The sequence below is a fragment of the Pogona vitticeps genome, chromosome 4 (genome assembly GCF_051106095.1).
Source record: "Pogona vitticeps strain Pit_001003342236 chromosome 4, PviZW2.1, whole genome shotgun sequence".
NCBI lineage: Eukaryota > Metazoa > Chordata > Lepidosauria > Squamata > Agamidae > Pogona > Pogona vitticeps.
Genome location: NC_135786.1, coordinates 62,808,178 through 62,829,582, shown reverse-complemented (window position 1 = coordinate 62,829,582; position 21,405 = coordinate 62,808,178). Strand labels below are relative to the sequence as shown.

At 42.0% G+C, this 21,405-nt stretch overlaps 1 protein-coding gene across 3 annotated transcripts in view; it reads left to right on the top strand.

The window, feature by feature from the left end:
- BTBD19 (BTB domain containing 19) overlaps positions 1 to 21,405 on the top strand; it is a 64,935-nt gene that overhangs the window by 25,944 nt on the left and 17,586 nt on the right. For all 3 annotated transcript variants that reach the window (XM_078392843.1, XM_072997560.2, XM_020783335.3), the window contains exon 4: positions 20,344 to 20,403. In XM_078392843.1, coding sequence (XP_078248969.1) covers positions 20,344 to 20,403 — 60 coding nt within the window. The remainder of the gene's footprint in view (positions 1 to 20,343; positions 20,404 to 21,405) is intronic.

Here is a 21,405-nt window from a genome sequence, read left to right as displayed (position 1 = left end):
TTAAGAAAACAAATAAAATGACTTTCAGAAATGTCTCTCAAAGCAAGAATACCAGGCAAAATCCAAATAAACAAAACAACAAAAACATGTGGCACCTTAAAGACTAAATACTATATTTTAATGTGATCTTTTGTGGACAAATCCACTTTGTCAGGCATATGGGGAAAAATGAACGAAATACCAATTACAGAAGTAAAACATACTAAATATTAATTGGCTCTAAGAGTCTTGAGTATTTGGTTACATCTCACATGCAGTGATTTATGGCCTATGTATATTTGGCATTAGGTTGTAAACATTTTTCCAGGAGACAGAAAACAGATGGCATTTGCCCTGTTCTCTTCTGTCTCTGACCATCGTACATCCCATTGTGATCCCTGCAGTCCAGACATGTATTCATCACAGCAGAACCCCATATGTAAAATGTAGTTTACTCCTCAAGTGCTCATGTTAGGTGGAGAGGTGGGGATAGCAAGAAGAAAATATGAAGACTCTGCAGGTAGCAAACCAGGGGGAAGTGGGAGTGATCTGCAGTTGATTTATTCATTTGCTGTATTTATATCTGAAATTAATCAATACAATATATACAGCTTAAAATACAATGATTGGCTCTGCATTGACCACTCTGATTTCCCTCCCTACCAGTATAGGTTGCACGTGACTTGACCTACTTGAGCTAGTAAGCCAGGCAACCAAATGTATCTCTAATCATAGCAAAGGCACACCTTTTTCTACTGTCTATGCAGCTTGGCCACCTGCCACAACAAAGGCATGTCAGGACCTGCTTTGCATCCCTTATTCAGTGCTGCTCATTCCCTTAAAGGCCACCCAAGTGGGGATAATAATCTGCTCTGGTAAACTAGGGTGGTGGTGATCATGGTCATAACACTTCACTGGACTTCGAAATCCATAACACAAAAAGGGAGGTGTTAATTACAGACTCGCAAGGAAAATAAGCACTGTGTCACTGGCCTAGAAATTCTGGTTTAAAGACAATCTGTAACAAGACCCACTGTGACCAGTTTAAGGAAACATCAACTTCACTTTCTGGAAGGAAATGATAATGATAAAAGCCAAAGGGGGCTACAAGTAACCAATGAAACAGCCTCTACCTTCACTCCAAAGCTATCAGACTTTTCCCTGCCGTACATGGGACAGAACCACTGTGTCTGGTTCTTCCTAGCCCTCTTGTTACTAAACCATGGAAGCCTCCTGTTCTTATGCAGAGAACTGGAAAAGTTTTGCTTCTGGGCTATACTCTTTCAATCAGTTTCCCTAGAGAACTGAGAAGAGGCTCCCACCTGATTCCGTTATGCTAAACAGCATTTCTTTACATCATGGCATGCAAAATTTAATCTTGACAGGGAAATCCTGCACATATGTCCTATAATGTAGGATTGTGGCCTACATAACATTTGGTTCTCAGGGCAGTCAAAATTAACAGTGAGCAGATAAAATTAGTGAGGGGAACTGAGGTTTATTTTATTTTTATCCCTTTTTCCACCTTTGAAGTGAAGCAGCATGTAGTTGGGGAGGGCAGTATCCAGCCTGGAGGCCTAATCTGGCCCACAGGTGTACTCTCAGGGTAACTTGCAAATGGCCTGGGGGGGAATGCTCTCCCTGAAACTCTCCTGGATTCCCAGGCAGTCTCTTAACTAGGCACCAATAAGGTCCAGACCTGCTGCTCAGTTTCAGCAAAGTTGATACATCAGATGGCTTCAGACCAAGTCCTTTATCACATCTGTAGGTGATAAGACCTAGCAATGAGATATTGCAGGTTTTGATGCCACAGGCATAATTCCGTTAATCCTATATTGTTTAAACGTTACCATCATCTGTTTGTTTCTGGTCATCTGCTTCTTCTAGTGTTAGCGTTCCATTGTTAGAAGTGCATCCTGCATTTGCATATAGCTTCATTTTAGGGCAATGTTCCCCAAGATTGTGTTTTCCATATGTGCTGGACTGAACTTCCATCTTCCTCAGCCATCAGACACAGGTCTTGAAAGAATTCCAACTGGGAACAAAAATGAGCTATGGCTTTGCCTGCTTAGCTTACACATAAGCAATCAACACAATAACAACTCTTGTTTTTCCCCACCATGGGGATTGTTGGGTTCATGTGAGAACTCTCACAGTTTAAAAGTGTGACCAAGAAAACTGCTGACAATCCCTGATTTTTGAACTAGAAGAAATCCACAAAGAAGGAGGGAAATTGGAGTGATGTAATGAAGTCCATAAGCTTCACTTATCTGTGACTGTCAGCTACAACGTCTAATTATAGATTTCTGCCCACATATATTAATTAATTGCCTTGGATACTGATTGATTGAACAAGTACATTTTGTCACATTGTGCAACCAAATAAACTCAGCAGTGCTGAGCTACAGTAGTGGAATGGGGCTTCCACTACTTCTGAGTATGTTACACCTAGAAAACTCTAAGCAGGGTTGCCATAAGGCAGAGCTTGCCTACACATAACAATTGGAGTGAGCTGGATCAGCCTTATTAGGATCATGAGAATGTCTGGGATGCTATTTGGTGTGATTCTTGCATCCAAATGGGATACAGACCTTCAGTGACACTATTTGGTCCACAGCAGCCTGCTGTCAATTTGCGATATTGTGAAGTAGTTTAAGAAGAGAGTCATTTCAAGATACGTATTGGCAAATTAAGAGGAAGGCTTATTTTGGTTTATTTCCATTGACAAGGCAAACCGTGCTCCTGCCAGGGACTGGTTGAACAGCCAAAGAGGAGGAGGAGAGGAGCGTGCTTGAACTGGTGAATGAGTCATTTGGCTAGGAAGGCAGGGGAAGGGAATGCGCAACACCTCTGGTGCTGCATGCACAATCCAGCACAAACCCCTGAACCAGGGTTTGTGCCCATGTGTAGTCCTGACTCATCAAAATGATCAGGATCAGGAACCCCAGTTTAGTTTTAAAAGTTAAAAGAAGCTGTAAGGTGTAGGTGATAAATATGATGACCAAATACGATGACGGTATGATGAACTGGGAATGGAAGGCTGTTAATCCTTTCTCTCCACCCGTTTTTTTCCACATTAAATGCCTCCTTTCCAATGCTTCTATTTGCCCCATTTGTCTCATATTGGTTAAAGAATTTAAGGACAGTCAGCAGCTGACTACACTTAGTTCCCAGAAAAAGTCTAAAATCTACCCTCACTTTATACAGCAGCAGATTGTCTGCTGATCTGAGCAGAAGGGGCACAGATCCAGAGCAAATCTTTGTTATGCTTTTCCCCAAGAACAGTTTTTGGAAATACAGCCCCTAGGCATGGCCCCAGGAATCCAAGCTGTTCATTGTCTCTAGGTCAGCAGCTGCGCAGAGCTGGCTGGGGCCCATGTGCTCTCTGATGATTTCCTGACAACTTCCTCTCCCCACTCCCCCTCTAAAGTTTCCAGCCCTTTGCTTTCAGTAGAATAACCTCAGTGGAGCCTGAATAGAATGGTGGCAGTGGTAGAACACAGCTTGCTGTTCCCAAAGGACATGTGGGGGTTATCTGAGTGTTATTTTTAGGACATATCAGCAGCATAACCAGCCTGCAGAAATAAACGCTAAATAAACAAATCTGCATTCCTAGGCTACCAGGGTAAGTCCATTACAGCTCCTGCAAATGGTATGTTGATGATTTACAAGTCAGCTATATCCCAATTTACTGAAAACTTTAAAAAGGTTCACATGTTTAATTCCAAAGGTGATTTGAATCTTTGCAGATAAGAAGTGTCCTCAACTGTGTTTGGAAATTGTGACTCTCAAAACAGAATGCTGAACTAAAAACAGAGATGAGAAAACTGTTTTTAGAGTGCAACTCTGGGAAATATAGTCCAAAAAAGTAACTTTTCCAAGCTTGTGACTAACTATTGGGCAGAGTACAGGGAAACAGAAGGCTGGTGGATTCTGGATGTCTCACCGAAAAGACTTATTTTTCCAAGCACTGCAGCTTGACAGTTACTTCAGCTGTTTCCCCATGAGATCAGGTGAGTCTTAGGGAAGAGAGATCCCCACCCCCCTGTAATTTCCCACTCTTCAATTGATCTGGGAATAGCTGAGCAACAGGGGGAAAATAGGGCTGTGGGGAGAGTAGGGAAGTGTGGGTAGGTTCTGGGAAGTAAGGCCATCAAACTTCATGATGAGGACTGGTGGGCTGCCAGTTCCCTATATATGATTCAAGATAAAATAATAATATGAGAAGAGACACCATATGTTGAGCCAAAGGTCTGACTAGCCCAGCCTTTTGCTTCTAGTATGTGCCAACAAAATATCTCAGTGGGATTTATAAAGTGAATGAGATCCCGTTCTCTGCCATCAGCATCTGGTATTCAGATGAGAAGCACGGAGACCTGCAACACAATGTTGCAGTGCAGAGTGCTTCTGTTCAACATCCAGGCCAACCCAGCATATCTTCTTTCAGAATACTCCATTCCATATCACCTCTTCTCTAGCTTTCTTTCTCTCCCTCTGTAGTCTGCTTAATAGTTAGTCAGAAACTTGGAAAATTTAGAATTCCCTAGCTAGTATGGTCAAAACAGAGAGGTAACATTTCTGACATATGGTTAAGTCTGCATTCTGTGCTTGATTAATATATTTCCTTTTCAAGGTGGACTATCTTGAAAAGAAAAAGAGATCAACCCTTAGGATTTTTCTCCTAAAAAGATTTTTTTTCCTACTTCTCTACTCTTTCACTTCCACCTCTCTCTTACTTTTCTGTGGTCCTGTGTGGGTTACCAAGCTTTTGTAACTGAGCATCTGTGTTTGTTATTAGTATTTGTGATTTATTTTCCGTTTGGAATTTGCTTATTTAATTTCTGTTGCTGAGGCAGTATAATAGGCACACAAAAACGCTGCTTCTGTCTGTCCCAGTTTCAAATTGCTTTAAAAAGTACATCTTTGCTTTCCCATCTACTTCCATCTTGCCACTGGTGCAACGGAAATTTGCTGTGGGAAGAAATGTGAGGTAGCGTTTCCACACAGTGCCCAGATTACACAGAACTGTGCCACTAGGCAGTGATACCTCTCCCTGCTGCCCCTACGCTGCCTTGATAACCACTGAACCACAATACTAGTAGATCACACGTTTCAGGCAGACATGAAAGGAAGAGGGCTAGTCTAAGAACCCCCTTGACAACCTGGAAAGCAAAAGAAAGGAAGAGCATGACCAGAAATGAGCTCCAGAGGCATTTGTTATAAGAAAAGAATGTGGGCACAGTGAGGCAAAAGCATAGCAAGCAGAAGAGGAGATAAAGAGGACCCAGCTCAGAAAACTAACTGATGGAAGAGGGAAATCCCTTGATAGCCGAAGCTTACTCAGTGGCTGGAAATGGTTAGCTAGAGTCATCTGGCTCTGTGCCAGCTCTTCCTCCAGAAACCGGCTGAGCCCAAGAGCACAGAAGAAAGGTGAGATCATCCAAGCTGTGCTGCCATGTGCCAGGCCCGGCAATCCCCCTGCCTTACATTCCTGCGTGATGAGTAGTCCAGTGATGTGACTGCAGATATCAGCCTCAGTCTTACAAGAACCTGATACTCAACCCAAACATTGTGTGTGTGTTTAGTCGTTTAGTCGTGTCCAACTCTTCGTGACCCCATGGACCAGAGCACGCCAGGCCCTCCTGTCTTCTACTGCCTCCCGGAGTTGTGTCAGGTTCATGTTGGTTGCTTCGCAGACACTGTCCAGCCATCTCATCCTTGGTCGTCCCCTTCTCCTCTTGCCATCAACCCAAACATTAGAACACTTTTAATTGCACCAGTTTGTGTTATCCTTTCATGAGTGTTTCAGGCCTCTGATACCAATATAGTGGGTTGGGATCAGCTGAAGCATCCTACTAGTAGGGAGCAAAAAGTGAAAGGCACTGTGTGTAAATGTCAGTGTCTGAAACCACACACAAAAAAAGGTTCTGTGGATGTATTTCCCACCCAAAATTTTTTTTTTAATAGAACCATTGGAAATTTCTTTTTCATGAACTTAGGTCTGCACTGCTGAGATCTTGCAACAAATTCTGTGCTGTGACATTTGTAGTATGAATGTGTTTTCTGGCTATGCTTCGTGTGCTTCCGCCAGCTGCATGACTCTGCAGAAATTCACCCTGTGGTTTTTCCTCAACCACTGCTTCTCATACAAACCATGCCAGAACCCCACCCCATTCTATTCTGCTCAAAACACCCATCTTCTAATGAGGCAGGTTCTGGTCCCATTTGTAGATTGCAGATGTGTTCTTTGGTTCAACAGCAAACCAAATAACATATCAAATGAGCTTCTGACTGCAAAGGAGGACATGTGCCATATTCTTTAACATGTGGGTAGCCTGCAAGCTACACCTGCTGGAATTCTGTGTTCCATAACACTGTTAAAGGTGCAGGAGCCCTGTCCTCCCCTATATGTCCAAAACCCAGAAGAGTCTTGCTTATTAACATTACTACATTGCTTTAGAAATCTGTGTTTTGTAGGCTCTCCACAGGGAGACTTTGGACAGAACCAGTTCTCCTTCCCTTAATTGTTTCACTTATCAGATACCCACAATATGAATTTCTTTCCTTTCCTTTATTAGTTGAACTTAATTAACTACTGTTGAGTATGCCACAGATATAACCACCTATCATCATCCCTTGTGGCTGTCTCTGTGTCAAATAATTCTTTGACATTGTGGTGTTCTTTGCCTTGACCCCGTTCCATACCAACAGCGGTGCTGAATGCACTTCTTGGACACTCCTTGACTAATCTTTTTTGTTAAATATTAGCCCTTGTTCTTCAGTCAGGGTAGCAGTGCATGTGACAGTGTTTTGATGAAGGCCTATTTGAACAAGTATTAACAAGTTGATTAAAACTATAAAGCACATAACTCAGATATAAAGTTGCTAATTCAGGAAATAAGATGTTTGTTCCCTTCTGTCATGTTTTTAAAATCCGTGGGTTTGTTGATTTTGTGGTGGGGTTTGTTGGCTTTCTTTTCTTTGATTTTTCCTATAGTTGCACCAGTGTAAGAGCAAATCTTGAAGGAATCTTGTTGCTGCTAAATCATGATGTGATCTGGGATGAAGACCTGGTGCATGGCCCGTTTTCATAGCTGAAATCCCTTTCTGCTTATTTGCTCCTGCAAAACCTAGTTTCTATACAAATTTATGCACTTTCAAAACCTGGTTTCTACACAAATTTACACACAAGAGTCTTTCAGTCTTACCTGAGCTGCAAGCCAGCTTCATGCTTTTATACTTCTTTTCAATGCATTTCATGCATACTGGACCTCTTCCTACTGGTGAAAAATGCTGTTTTTTGTCTTCTCTCCAATAAGACCACTCAGTGAGCAACACTTCCTATGCAGAAAGTTCCAGGTTAAATCTCGGTATCTCCAGGTAAAGTTGGGAAAGCCCCCTGTCTGAAACCCAGAAAAGCTATTGCTAGACTACGTGTTAGCTAGATACTGACTTATTAACAGACTTGTTCCGGTGTTCTAACTGAACATTGTTAAATTGTCTCCTCTGCATTTCTGGAGACATTGTAGGGCTCTGTCTAATAATCTCAGCCTAGACACCCCTTCATCTGGCCTTAGTTGAAGACATGATTCAGAAATATAGTAAGCCCTGAAAACAGAAATGATGTCCTTTAGTTAGGATTGACCACCCCGCCCGCCCCGAAGGTGTTCAAATCCACTCATTATTTTAGTGCCCTTTCATTATCCTGGGAGACTTCATGTTTGTTTGGCTCCAAGTGCATTTAGAAGTAGACGCAAGAACTCTTGGAGCTTTCTCCCCATATGGTTTTCTCATCAGATATTCTAACGCCAAAAGGACAGAGGGTGTGGCCGCAGCCTCCATGATAGAGATATGCCTTCAGCTCCCTTCCAAGTTTCTCACCACCTCCTAGTGGTGTGGGGAGGCTCTAGCTGGAGAGCAGTCATAAACAGAATCAGCTGTTTGGACAGCTGTATAGGAGAAGATGCTTCTCTTAAGACAGAAAGGAATTTGGATTGGATATAATGAAGAATTAAGAAAAACTAAACAGTAGAATTGTATATCTAGAGTCTGTGTTAGGTTCCGTCATGAGATGACTCTGAACAAATTCCTTCATATTCCAGTCAAATGTATCTCCTACATGTCTCTAGCCATCTCCTCCCAGAGGTGATACACTGCAATTCCCATTAATATCAGTCAGCTTATTGGCTATAATAATGAGCATTGTAGCATGAAGTGGGAAGATTATGGAATGTTTGGTTGTGTGGCTTAATTCCCAGAGGTGGATTCAAGAAAATAATTTCTCCACTACTCCTTGGTGGACTGCTATGGAACAGCCTATAATTTGAAAGCTCTCTTCCATCCTTTACAATATTTGATTATTAATCTTCTCATTGTTGTCATTCAGAGTTTTTTAATAAATTCATTACTTTCATTGACTTAGGCTTCTTTGTGCTTGCCTAATGGGAGAAAGATCTCAGGAGAAACATCAAGAGGCTGTCTTGTGGTTTGGGCAAAAATCACCTGGCACTCTGCCTGCCTGTGAGGTGCTAAGGAAAGTCTGAGGGCAGCTGTCAGTCAGGATCCTTGAACCTGGTGTACTTCTGAGTGAGTCTTTGGGGATTGAGCTCCTGCATGAGTGCCTACCCAGCTGCCCAGGATAAGGGAACAGCTGCTCCTTTATCAGGAAGGCTTTGGGCAGCCCCCAACTTCCTGGAAAATGGGAGAAAGGAGAGAAGCTGCCCTATTGGTCCATCTAGCCCAATATTGCCAACTCTGTGGAATTATTTCCTAGCATTACCTGGAAATCCTTGGTATTATTACCTCTAAGTAGTAATCAACCTGGCTCTGCTTAGTTTTAAAAATCTGACAAAACTGGTATGTTCAGGGTGGGATGATGGTCATGGTTCAGCTAAATGAAGTGTCTGTTTTCGAGTTGTCATCAGCTCTTGTCTTCACTGATGTCTAATTTCCTTAGAATCTCAGCACTGATTCTATTTTGGGTGCTGCACTTTCTTGCAGTTTCCTTCTGCTACCATGACAGCCTGTCTGTCATGAAGATGCTGAAGAAACAGGAAGGGTTGAAGATTTGCAAATTCCTCTCCTTCCTTCCTCAGTTTCTGCATGTCTAATGTTCTGTTTTGGCAATGTACTTTTGCATGTCACAAGGTTGCCTTTGAGTAGCATGACACAGGAGTGGAGGAGCTGATCTTTCATGAGGTGCAAAATCCACAAATCCCTGAGCAAGATGGAAGAGTTCCAGCAGCAGCGGTTTCTCTGAGCTCCTCTTCCAAGCGGACACAAGCAGGTCAGCAAATGTTCCTACTAATCAAATATCCTGTTGCTGCTGTGCAAAGGAGAAGCGGGGCCCTCTCTCAGCAAGCAGCAGAGGTTGCACGGAGAGGTAAGGGCTGATTCTGCATACAGAGCCAGACCCCACATTACAGTCTCATTTGGAGAGATTTCAATTTCGATATAGATTTGTAACAGGCCTCTTCCCTCATATGCACCATGATACCACCTGAAGAACCTCATAACCAGAGTGTGCAAACTTTCATTATCAGCATCATCTTAGAACTGCAGAGCAGTTCTGGAAGGAATTCGACCGATCATTGAGTCCAATCCCTGTTAAGGAGGCACAGTGGAGAAGTGAACTCACAATCTCTGGCTCTGCAGCCAGATACCTAAACTGCTGAGTTAACCAGCAGTTCTTTGAGCACACTGGCTGTGGGATTCTGGGAACTGAAGTCTGGAAAAGTAACATTCCATGCTATGAAATGTTTCTAAACTGTACCATGGCTTGCACTGCAGCTTTTCAGTTTTGCTGAACACACCTATATTTTGCTGTTTTTGTTTGATTGATTGTAAATAGAGGGGCATAGATTGATGCTTTGGACTATAGCTCCCACCATTCCTCAGGCAGCAATCTTGGAAGCTGTAGTACCAATATGCCTTCCTCTGAGTGTATGAGACCATGTTCTTGATCACAAAAAGTTCTGAGTTACACTTGCTTGACAATAATAAAGGTGGCTAGCATAGATAAATGAAAAATCAAAGGGGAGTGATACTTATAAATACATAAACAGGCTCTACATATTTCAGTATGAAATAAATATTCACACTGGCAGAACACACACAGCCTGATGAGATCAATGGCCAAACTATCCCTGCTCTTGGAGTGGAAACTAGAGGGATGTTCGGAATGGTTAAGAATTATAGCCTTGGGGGCCTGGATTATGCCCATACTTGACTGTTGCAGCTCTTAACACATGAACAAGCGAAGTGCAGTCTTCAAGATGTTTGTTGGAGTAAAACTCTCAGTGGTCCTTATCATTGATTATGCTGGTGAGGGCAGCAGGGAATTGCAGTCCAACAATGTTAAGCCACCCACAGTTCTCCCATTTCTGCCTTAGCACCCATCATCATGTTGTTTAGTTGTTAAGTCATGTCTGACTCTTTGTGACTCAATGGATCAAAGCATGCCAGGCCCTCCTGTCTTCCACTGCCTCCCGGAGTGTGGTCAAATTCATGCTGGTAGCTTTGATTACACTGTCCAGCTATCTCCTCCTTTGATGTCCCCTTCTCCTCTTGTTTTCACACCTCCCCAACATCAGGGTCTTTTCCAGGGAGTCTTCTCTTCTCATGAGATGGCCAGAGTATTGGAGCCTCAGCTTCAGGATCTGTCCTTCCCATCATCATAGAACAATAGAATACACTTGGATTGTGAGGATGGGCACGCTATCCAGTTCATTTGGCCTCCTTCTTGCTTAGCTTTGCCCGAAACGTACTGTATGCTGAGTGCCCTTAAGAACAAAGGAATAAAGTTATCAGTTAGTTTACTGATACATAGAATGCTGCAGGGCACTTTAAGATACACATTGTCCCCCACCAATGAGCTGGGTACTTAGTTCACCAACCTTGGAAGGATGGAAAGCTGAGTCAGCCTCTAGCCAGCTACCTGAGATCATCAGGATCAAACTCAGTTGTAAGCCAAGTCTTCATTGCAGTACTGCAGTTTAACCACGGTGCCACCAGGCTCTTCACAGCAGTGCTGTAATGAGGTTAGTGGTGGAGTTGGGAAAGAACCATGTCTTACCTCATATGAACAAAATGAATTGTCTTTGTCCTGCTCTGAGCATCACAAAAAAAGGTTAAGGTTGAATTCATTTATTCTCTCTCTCTTTCTGTGTATGTGCATATGTGAAAAGAGAGACGGACAGATAGCGATAGAGAGATGAATCAGTAACACAGGTCGTCAGGGATAAATGCAGTCACACCATTTGGCATAAGCCAAGTGTGGCCTGGTGTGACTGATGGTCAGCTGAGTATCAGGAGAAACCACCATGAAGTACCACATGCTTTGGGAAGACAACACTAATGTGATCTGTTCATCAAGTAGGGTGATGCAACACATGGAACTGTAAATTCTTTCTTGTGAATCTCTATTCTATGTCCTAAAAGCAATTAAGTTTATGCAAGGCTACCATGGCAATCTGGCCGCTTCCTGTTTCTGAGACCTTTGTCCTATATGTTTGCACAACTCACCATGGTTTTGGGTTAAGATTCCCTAAAACAGACTTCTTATTTACTGATTTTGAAACTTAAAAGGGGAGGAAACCTCTATATTGGGAAACACCAGGGATTCTTTGGCCTTAACTTTTGCTGTATTGAGGATGGAACAGTCACTAGCTTCTTTATAGACATATCCACATTGTTTTATCTTTAAGCTCCAGTTATTTGACATATCTTTTCATTTGCTCCAATAGACGACCACAGCTACCTCCTTTGGAAGTTTTTAATTTATTGGGTTTAGATAATGTCTATGAAGAACTTTGAGTACTTTAAAGCACTCTTTTACTGTTACTAGCACCGTCCCTATGCTGTGTAAGTCTGTTTATACAAATGCCAGGTCTTTGGTTTCAGGACCCTCTAGGAGGCAGAAATAATAGAATATTATGTTTTCTCCAGCTTCTAGTAGCTCTTGTTTTGCACAAATAAAAGGTCCATCTGTCCATCCCTCCCTCCCTCTCTCCCTCTGTCCACCCAAAATAGTTCCACCTCGCCTTTCTCTTTAAGAAGGACCCAAGACAACTTGCATCATTAAAATGCAATATTTAAAACTAAAAACAAAATGTATACGATTACTAAAAGGGATCAAACAAATACCACACTAAAAGATGGTAGACAAAAGCAACATGAAAAACATATTCAAAGCTGTAAAGCACAAGAATCTGTTGAAGAACCCCATTCAGGCAGCTAGTCATTAAGGGGAAGCCTGGCTGAAGAGAAAGGTCTTTGCCTGCTTGCGGAAGGATAGTAAAGATGAGGCCAGCCTAGCCTTTTGTTGGGAGGGAGTTCCAATGTTTGGGTATAGCAACAGAAAAGGGCCTCTCCTGTGTATTGTAAAGGTGGTGGAACCAAGAGAAAGGCTTCCCTTGATGTTCTTAACACCCAGGTAGGTTCATAAATGGAGACAGCTTGGACCAAAACCATTTAGGGCTTTATAGGTTAGAGCCAGCACTTTGAATTGTGCTCTCGAACAAATGGGCAGCCATTGGAGCTGCTGTAACTGGGGGTTTACGTGACCAGCCCCAGTGAGCAATCAAGGTGACATGTTTTGCACCTGCTGAAGTTTCTGGATACTTTCCAGAAGTAGCCACACATAGACCATGTTACCGTAATCCATCTGGCATGTGTCACTATGGCCAGATCTCTCCAGGAATGGGCACAGCTGGCCCTCTAGTTTTAATTGTGCAAAGTCACTGCTGCTTCTAGTAAACTGTTCTCCGGAAGGTAAAATATGACTGGCTCCCTCTTAATTGGGCTCTAAAAAAACAAAACAAACAAACAAACAAAGCCAGACCTGCCAGATTCTAAACATAGTGTTGTAATGTAAAAAGGAAATGATTAATGTCATTAGGTCTTTTGATGCTGATGATAGCCATGCATTAGAATTAAAATGTGGCTGTTTAGTCTGCTTTGGTTGCAGATGCCTCCTTGTTTCACTCCCTAACAGTGAAATTTAGGATGGACTTTCTGGGAAGGCTGTTTGCATCCCAGGATGCAGTATACAGGGTGAGCTTCAGAGAAAGCTGGAAGTAGCAGCCACAGTGATGGCATGGAGTGTGAATACAAGGCAAGGCAAGCCGCTACATGTTCCTTTTCCTGAAACTAGAGAGCAATTTTTATGGCTGTGCCTAGAAGGTCTGCAAGACGTTTCTGTTTTCTGAGCATTCTCTAATGAAGCAGAAGCTCAGACTCTGTGTACAGATAACATGTTTATTTGTGGAATAAATTGAATGACAATGTGGTGTTCTGGCAGTGTCCTCACAGGAGCTAAATACAGCTTATCTTTGTATGGTTTAATGGTACCTGTTCAAAATACAAAGCAGATGTGTTTTCTTTTAAGACATCTGTTTTCCACGTAGATGGACTCCAGTGTTATTGTTCAATAATTTCTGTCCCATTTTTTTCCACCATCCCATATATTTCATAATCTTCATAACCTTCCATTTGGTAATGTTAGTGCTTCTGCCATTTGACAAGTAGCACAGCTGTAGCTGAGAGAAAGAAACATGTCCAAGGGAAACCAGGGAGTTAAGAGTAATCGGTAGATTTGGAGCCAGATTTTCAGTCTTCAGGACCTTGCATTTATTCTTTTTTTTAAAAAAAGACCAATCTATATATACTCTGCCTGTCTCTACTGTTTGTTACTGATTATCTATATTTCTTCTCTCATTCTGATACTCCTTTATTGTTCCTTGCCAAACACTTCCTGTGGCTATGAACACCAGAGAAGGAGTAAGAAGGCTGTAGACTTCCAAATGTTAGCCTGCCGCTCCTTCATCCCTCACAACGGCTACACCAGTTAGAACTGATTGTAGTTGGTGTCTGGCAACATCTGGAAGGCCATGAGTTGCCCACTCCTGTACTGCAAATATCGGATGAGAATGGATTGTGCAAATTAGAAGAGATTAGACCAAAAAAAAGTGAAAAGTGCAAACATTCTGGTGTTACAGTATATACAAACAGAGAACAAAGTCTGAGGCTTCTTGCAGAGATGAAACATGAATCTGGAACTACTTGGGTCAATGGAATGAACGGGGAAAGTGTGGGAAAGAACAGTTAAAACATCTACTCTCTTATCGGTTCGTCACTACACATTCACTGTGTAACTTCTGGATTACTCTTAAAGTCCAGGGAGGATGTAACTAGAATATATGGCATAGAGACAGTGTAAAGAACTTTAGCATGTTTCACTGTGTCATTTATTCCATATTGCCTCATCTGACACCAGTTTCTTACTATTTAGCATTAAACTTCCGGAGAGTCCTGTTGAGAAAAATATCTATTTAGCCTTGCTTGGCAGTCTAGTTCATTAGCTAAAACAGGAATAGGTGGGAAGATGACAAGGAAAATTTGTGGCAAAAATCATGCTTTTTTTCACTTGCACTGAAAGTATGAAGCATCATGGTTCTTTTAGTCTGTGATTCAACAAAGGCTATTTTTGGATTCTATGTCACAATGAATTGGACTATCTCTGAAATGAGCCACCCCCTTGGCTATAATGCGGGGCGGTGGGAGGGGAGGTATCCTACATCGTCCACAAATCCATTTGCACTTATTTCTCCCACTGGCATTCTTATCATTGTGTGGAAACTAATTATAGCTCTGAAAACAGATACGGCAACTCACAGTAGAAGGTCAAAGGAAATTCTGTATAGAGTTTTGACAACATTACCCAGAAGGCAAGAAAGTGCATGACAATATGCCTTGCTCCAGAATTGTGCTCGGAGCCTGTCACTCCCTCTGCTAGCAGACCAGCAAAATGTCCTCCAGCCTTGGTTCTCCTTTGGCCTTGGGCAATTCACTTCGATTGGTGTGCCTCTCTGCAGTGAAAATACAAACAAAATACAAAGAAAGGGGAATAAAGCTTCAAGGCACTCTTGGACACTTGCCCTTTCCCCAGGTTCCTCCTGAACTAATATTTAACTCTGGTGTAGGTGTGTGAAACTGAGTGGCATTCACCTGGTGGTCAGAAGACAGAATTGCCTTGAGTCCCGTTGCTGACAAAAGGCAGCATAAAAATGCATTAATTAATTAATTAACAATATAAATATTTCATGCTCCTCAGATGCCAGTCTAGAAATACTGCTACCTGCTCTTCAGTATCAGACTGGAGATTTGGAGTGCTGTGCTTTTTAGGAGTATGCATTTACAAACATTTCCATCCTGGCTATTATAATAACTCCACCTTTTTGCAGACCCTGTTAGAAGCCCCTTCCTCTGGGTTTTTCCTTAACATTTATGCAGGGCCTGAACAGTTATGCAACTGGGTGAAATTCTTTCCTCCATTGGCAGATCATATATTTCCATCCACTACTGCAGTGGTCCCCAACCTTGGGCCTCCAGATGTTCTTGGACTTCAACTCCCAGAAATCTTGGCCAGCAGAGGTGGTGGTGAAGGCTTCTGGGAGTTGTAGTCCAAGAACACAGGGAGACCCAAGGTTGGTGACCACTGCACTACTGGGAGGGTTAACTATTGCTATAGCTGAGCTGCTGCCACTATCCAGACCTTATGCCTAACTCTGAGGAAAGACACCTCAGAGCAAGGCCTGACTAGGCCCTACAGGAAGCCCAGCTAGCTGTGAATGCCACAGCGGAAAGTGTCTGAGGCAGATCTCTGGAAAGCCCAATAAACATAGTGTCTCATTGTGAGATGTCTGTTCTCAGAGCAAAGCTTGATGATCAAGATGACTATGTAGACCTCCTATTACAATGCAGCACTGCCAGTCTCTCTGGTCACCTTGCCCATAATTGATGGGTGAGTAAATATAGTGGTAACATGCAGATGCGGTGGAATATTAGGAGAAATCATATATATACTTCCACCTCAGATGGAATTAATGTTGTGGTACTGCTTTTGTAGAACAGCCTGTTTTTCTATTTTGCAGTATTTAATCATTAACCAACTCTGAAAGGTGCTGGGGAGGCTTAGAATGGTGTGTGTCTGTGTAATTTAGTTAGGAGGCAACATGTATTTAACACCACTCAAGCTTGAGGCAGAATCATAACCTGAGGTGGCATCCAGCCACTCCTTAAATTGTCAGAAGAAACATCTTGCAGGCAAAAGGTCTCTGTTTAGTGCCAAACATTTACACTAAAACAGTCTAAGAACTTCCAGTGAAATTGTGTATCTTCACGTCTCAAAATTGCCCAAAATGATATTTATAATAATACAGATTAATGATAAATATCTACTTTGTTCAAAAATGATTTAAAAAAAATGATGTTGGTTTTCCTTTAAAACCATGGACATTTGCCCTTTTGCCAGGTCCCTCCTGTTGCTAACATGTAACTCTGGTGTAGGTGTGTGAGACTGAGTAGCTTGCATCTGGCGATCAGAAAATAGAAGTGACATTTAGCAGAATGTCATATGTGACTTAATTCATTAGCACTTGCAAATCACTTTCAAGCTGCAAACGCAAGAGTGGGATTTTTTTTACGTGAGTGGATGGTTTACAGACAGAGTGGCCTTTTTTTTTCTTTTGTCAGATAGACAAATCATTCCTCTTTGTCTTTTACATTATTTGCCTCCTGTCAGCTTTGCTTACTGACCAAAGGCTCTGAATCTCTGTTCTAGCATCTGTTTACTCATACATATTGATCACTGTTAAGGAGGTACCACAGGACATGAAGGATGCAAACATTGTCACATTGTACAAGAACAAAGGTGACAGGGGTGACTGCAATAACTACCGTGGTATCTCTCTTCTTAGCGTTGTAGGGAAGCTGCTTGCCCGTGTTGTGCTGAAGAGGCTCCAGGTGCTTGCAGACAGAGTCTATCCAGAATCACAGTGTGGATTTCGAGCTAATAGATCCACCACTGACATGGTATTCTCCCTCCGACAGTTGCAGGAGAAATGCAGGGAACAACAACAGCCACTCTTAGTGGCCTTCATAGACCTTACAAAAGCATTTGACTTGGTTAGCAGGGATGGCCTTTTCAAAATACTTCCCAAGATTGGATGTCCACCTCGTCTCCTTAACATCATCAGGTCCTTCCACGATGGAATGAAAGGCACTGTAGTTTTTGACGGCTCAACATCAGATCCCTTTGACATCCGAAGCGGAGTGAAACAGGGCTGTGTCCTCGCACCAACACTTTTTGGGATCTTTTTTGCTTTCATGCTGAAGCATGCCTTTGGAACTGCAACAGAAGGTGTCTATCTCCGGACTAGATCAGATGGAAAACTCTTTAATCTCTCTAGATTGAGAGCGAAGACCAAAGTCCAACTGAAATGCATGCGGGACTTCCTCTTTGCAGACGATGCAGCCATTGTTGCCCACTCTGCTGAAGACCTCCAACAACTCATGAATCGTTTCAGCAAGGCCTGCCAAGACTTTGGACTAACAATCAGCCTGAAGAAAACACAAGTCATGGGCCAGGGTGTGGACTCACCTCCCTCTATTACCATCTCCACACAAGAATTGGAGGTTGTTCATGACTTTGTGTACCTTGGCTCAACCATCTCTGACACCCTCTCTTTAGATGTCGAGCTGGATAAACGCATTGGGAAAGCAGCTACCATGTTCTCTAGACTCACAAAGAGAGTATGGCTCAATAAGAAACTGACAACACATACCAAGATCCAGGTCTATAGAGCCTGTGTCCTGAGCACACTCCTGTACTGCAGTGAGTCCTGGACACTTTGTGCCCGGCAGGAGAGGAAGCTGAATACCTTCCATATGCGTTGCCTCCGACGGATTTTTGGTATCACCTGGCAGGACAGAGTTCCAAATAGAGTAGTCCTAGAACGAGCTGGAATTTTCAGCATGCATACATTACTGAAACAGCGACGTCTACGCTGGCTTGGGCACGTTCTGAGAATGGCTGATGGTCGGATTCCAAAGGATCTCCTATATGGAGAATTAGTGCAGGGAAATCGCCCCAGGGGGAGACCACAGCTGCGATACAAGGATATCTGCAAGCAGGATCTGAAGGCCTTAGGAATAGACCTCAACAGATGGGAAACTCTGACATCTGATCGTTCAGCCTGGAGGCAGGCGGTACATCACGGCCTCTCCCAATTTGAAGAGACCCTTGTCCAGCAGGCCGAGGCAAAGAGGAAGTCACAAAGGAAGCAAAACCAGGGAGCTGGACAGGGTACAGATTGGATTTGTATTCAGTGTGGAAGAGATTGTAACTCTCGAATTGGCCTCCTCAGCCACACTAGACGCTGTTCCACGTCCTCCATACAGAGCACGTTACCATAGTCTTTCGAGACTGAAGGATGCCTAGTAAGGAGGTTTAAATTGCTATTGCTCCTGTGATGGTTTATATCATACCTAGGGTGTTTTAATCATTAATGTTTATCACTTGCGTGGTGGGCTTCACCTGAACTTCTGATCCACCTTATTCCATTCGCAGAGCTTTGAAATAAGAAATGCAGTACACTTACCTGTAACAATTTTTGTTTTGAGGATGAGGGAATAGTAAAGTTGCATGTTAAGAACAAAGTTATTTTATTGGTATGAAGAGTAAAGTTTTCTACTTATTTTAAAAGTTACTTGCAGAAAGAATTTGAAGTGTTTTGTCAGGAATTTTTCAACTTGTATGATATTCTGGTATTCTGTTATCAAGCTAAAGCCTTTCCCCTCTCAAAAGTACTGAAAAAAGGGAAATGAATGAACCACACAATACTCAGTGGAACAATTTAGTTTTTAAATTATTGAGATGAATTACAGCAGTTCATTATTTGCTGATGGGAAGTAATTGCTATGGAAGAGTTTTCAGAATGTGAGTTACCATGTAGCTACAGCTGCTGAAATAAAGGTGAGGGATTCCAGCCATGGATACAAATCTGTAAGGTAGACTGCCACTTGTGTTTCACTATTAAACTTTGGGATCTCTGTGTGCAAAGGCAGAGAAATAGATTTCCAAGTTGTCAGGAGACATAAAATTTGCATGATGTTGCTTCCTCATAGTCCTTATGGCTAGAATCCTGTTGGGAATTTACCCTGTGGTAAGCAAAATAACATATATTGTGGTAACAAACTATGGCTGATTAAACAAAGTGTCTGTTTTCTGCCACCTGCGTGACCTAAAACATGTTTATTAGCTGCTGTTTATCTCTGTGACTTCTATGATTTCACTTCTGGTATAAAATCAAAATACCATTTGGGCCTATTTACCCCCTATTTGTTCAGATGTTCTTGGAAATATTACATACTTAGACTGTAGCTCCCAAAATTCCTGAGCCATCACAGTCAGTGACTATGTTGGGTGCGAGTGGCAATCCAAAACCATAATTTTCCCAGCCACTGACCAAAAGAGCTTCCACTTCCCTTGCCAAGATCAGCCTAAAGTCTGGCCTAGTGAACCACACACTTTAAATAGAATGGTGTACTTCTCTCTAGAGACAAAAGCAAAAGACATTGGCTGCTACCATTGTTTATGGATGGCAGCTGGGATACGGCTTTTGTGAGGCATAGAAAGCACTTGCTGTTTGCATCACTTCTGTCTAAAACAATGTGTGAACTACTGGTCTTGTTTGCCTCAGGCAATACTTCATATATAGCCACAGTTAGTAGCACCCTTGTTTAGAAAATCTCACTGAAGATCAAACTGGAACAGGGGTCAATTTCGGAGATGTGATCTCAAGGCTGCAACTGGATTCTCCCATTTCAGTCTGGAGATATGGCGGGTCTAGAACTCCTGCAGATTTTGCACATGCACAACCCCCAAAAAAGGGCATTGACTAGTGTTTCCATTTTGGAACCCTTCTCCTTCATTCTCACAAAGTGTAGGAATAGCTAGGTACAAGTAATGTAGTTGCCCATTAAGGTAAAGAGAAATGTAACAGTTACAAACGTACAATTAAGTTTAATGTGAGAAGTAGTGACAATCTTATTTTTAGATATAATCAGTAATTTTCCTTGCCACTTTCTAAAGTTATTCCAGAAGTTACTTCTATGCTTGAACAAACTGAAACATTTTTAGATTCATTTTGACAGGAATTGTTCAGGATTTATGCCAATCTATTACCAATCCTAAATGACAAGGGAAGTATTCTTTGGTTTTGTCTTTTGTAGTTTTGTAAATAGACAGCTGGATAGATAGCTCAATAAGTTAGGGAGGTGAGCCAGAGGCAAAGAGTATATATGTATAGTGTATATACAGTACTTGTTTTATAGACAAACAAGTAACTAGTGACAATTTGCTACTACAATTTACACCATGCCAGCATAATTAACCAATGTAATTGTGGCCACTAACAATAGGAAAGACCTGGTATTTAAGAAGTAATGGATGTCCATTTATTTTCCTTTTTAAAAGTAACTTTCTGAGCTGCGTGGTCTCATTCTCAATATTTTCTGTTTTAGCTATGCATTGAATTCATCAAAGATACACTGAGTGTGGAGCAGGTCTGTGAAGCCTTTCAGGTAAGTTTCACTGCTGCTTATCTTACCCTGCTTTTACAATGTCTTGTAGTCCTGAAGCCTTAAAGAATTTAAACTTTTCCTCATGTACCCAGGGAATGCTCCAGCTTAATATCACCAGCTGTATAGTGCCCTATAGATTACTGTACCTTGCTAGTACGCTGGCTGGTTTCAAAGATGATACTGTACAGTCTAATTGACCAAAATCCTGTTGTACAATATAGAAAATCACACTAGAGTAGGCCCATTGAATCAATGAGGATTTGGTGAGCCAACTGCTCAGCAAGTTCCGATGATTCATAGAGGGCTGCTAAGTAAGTCATGGATGAGGTTATTTGAATCAATTGAACTCACTGAAGAGTTGACTCACAGAGTTGACTACTGATTTAGTGGGCCTACTCTATTGCAACTTGCTATTGCATGCAACAAGATTCCAATCAATGAGTGGTATATTAAAGACACAGCACTATCAGCATGGTATGGATGGAGGGATGGATGTCTACTGTAATTGTAGACTTAGGCAGCTGCAACAGTGGACAACCGAAAGTACCACATAACTTGAATAGGCATGAGTAGGGATCACTGTGAAAAGTCTACTGACTCTGCCAGGCAAGTGGGGGAAGCAGGGAGGATTACTGATATTTGAAATGTGTGGATATAAAGCTTAGGAAAAAGTGTTACAATTTTTGAAACTGGGAACCAATGAAGTAGGGTAAGAAGCTGTAAAAGAGATCTATTGGTCTGATTCCTTTTGAGTATATTTTATTTATGTTTTTTGTTGTTCTACTACAATAAGTAATATAGCTATAGTATCACGGTGAGCTATGGCATATTCTCCATAGCAATCAGTAGTAGAAACATATATTGTACAGCTTCATGGATTGCTGATGGACAGAATATTTAGCCTCTCAGTTTTAGAGGGAAAAAGGAAAAAAGTGTATATTCATTTGAAGGTGGTGAGCAAATATAATAACAACTGTTTTGATGAGAACAGTTGTTCTGTTA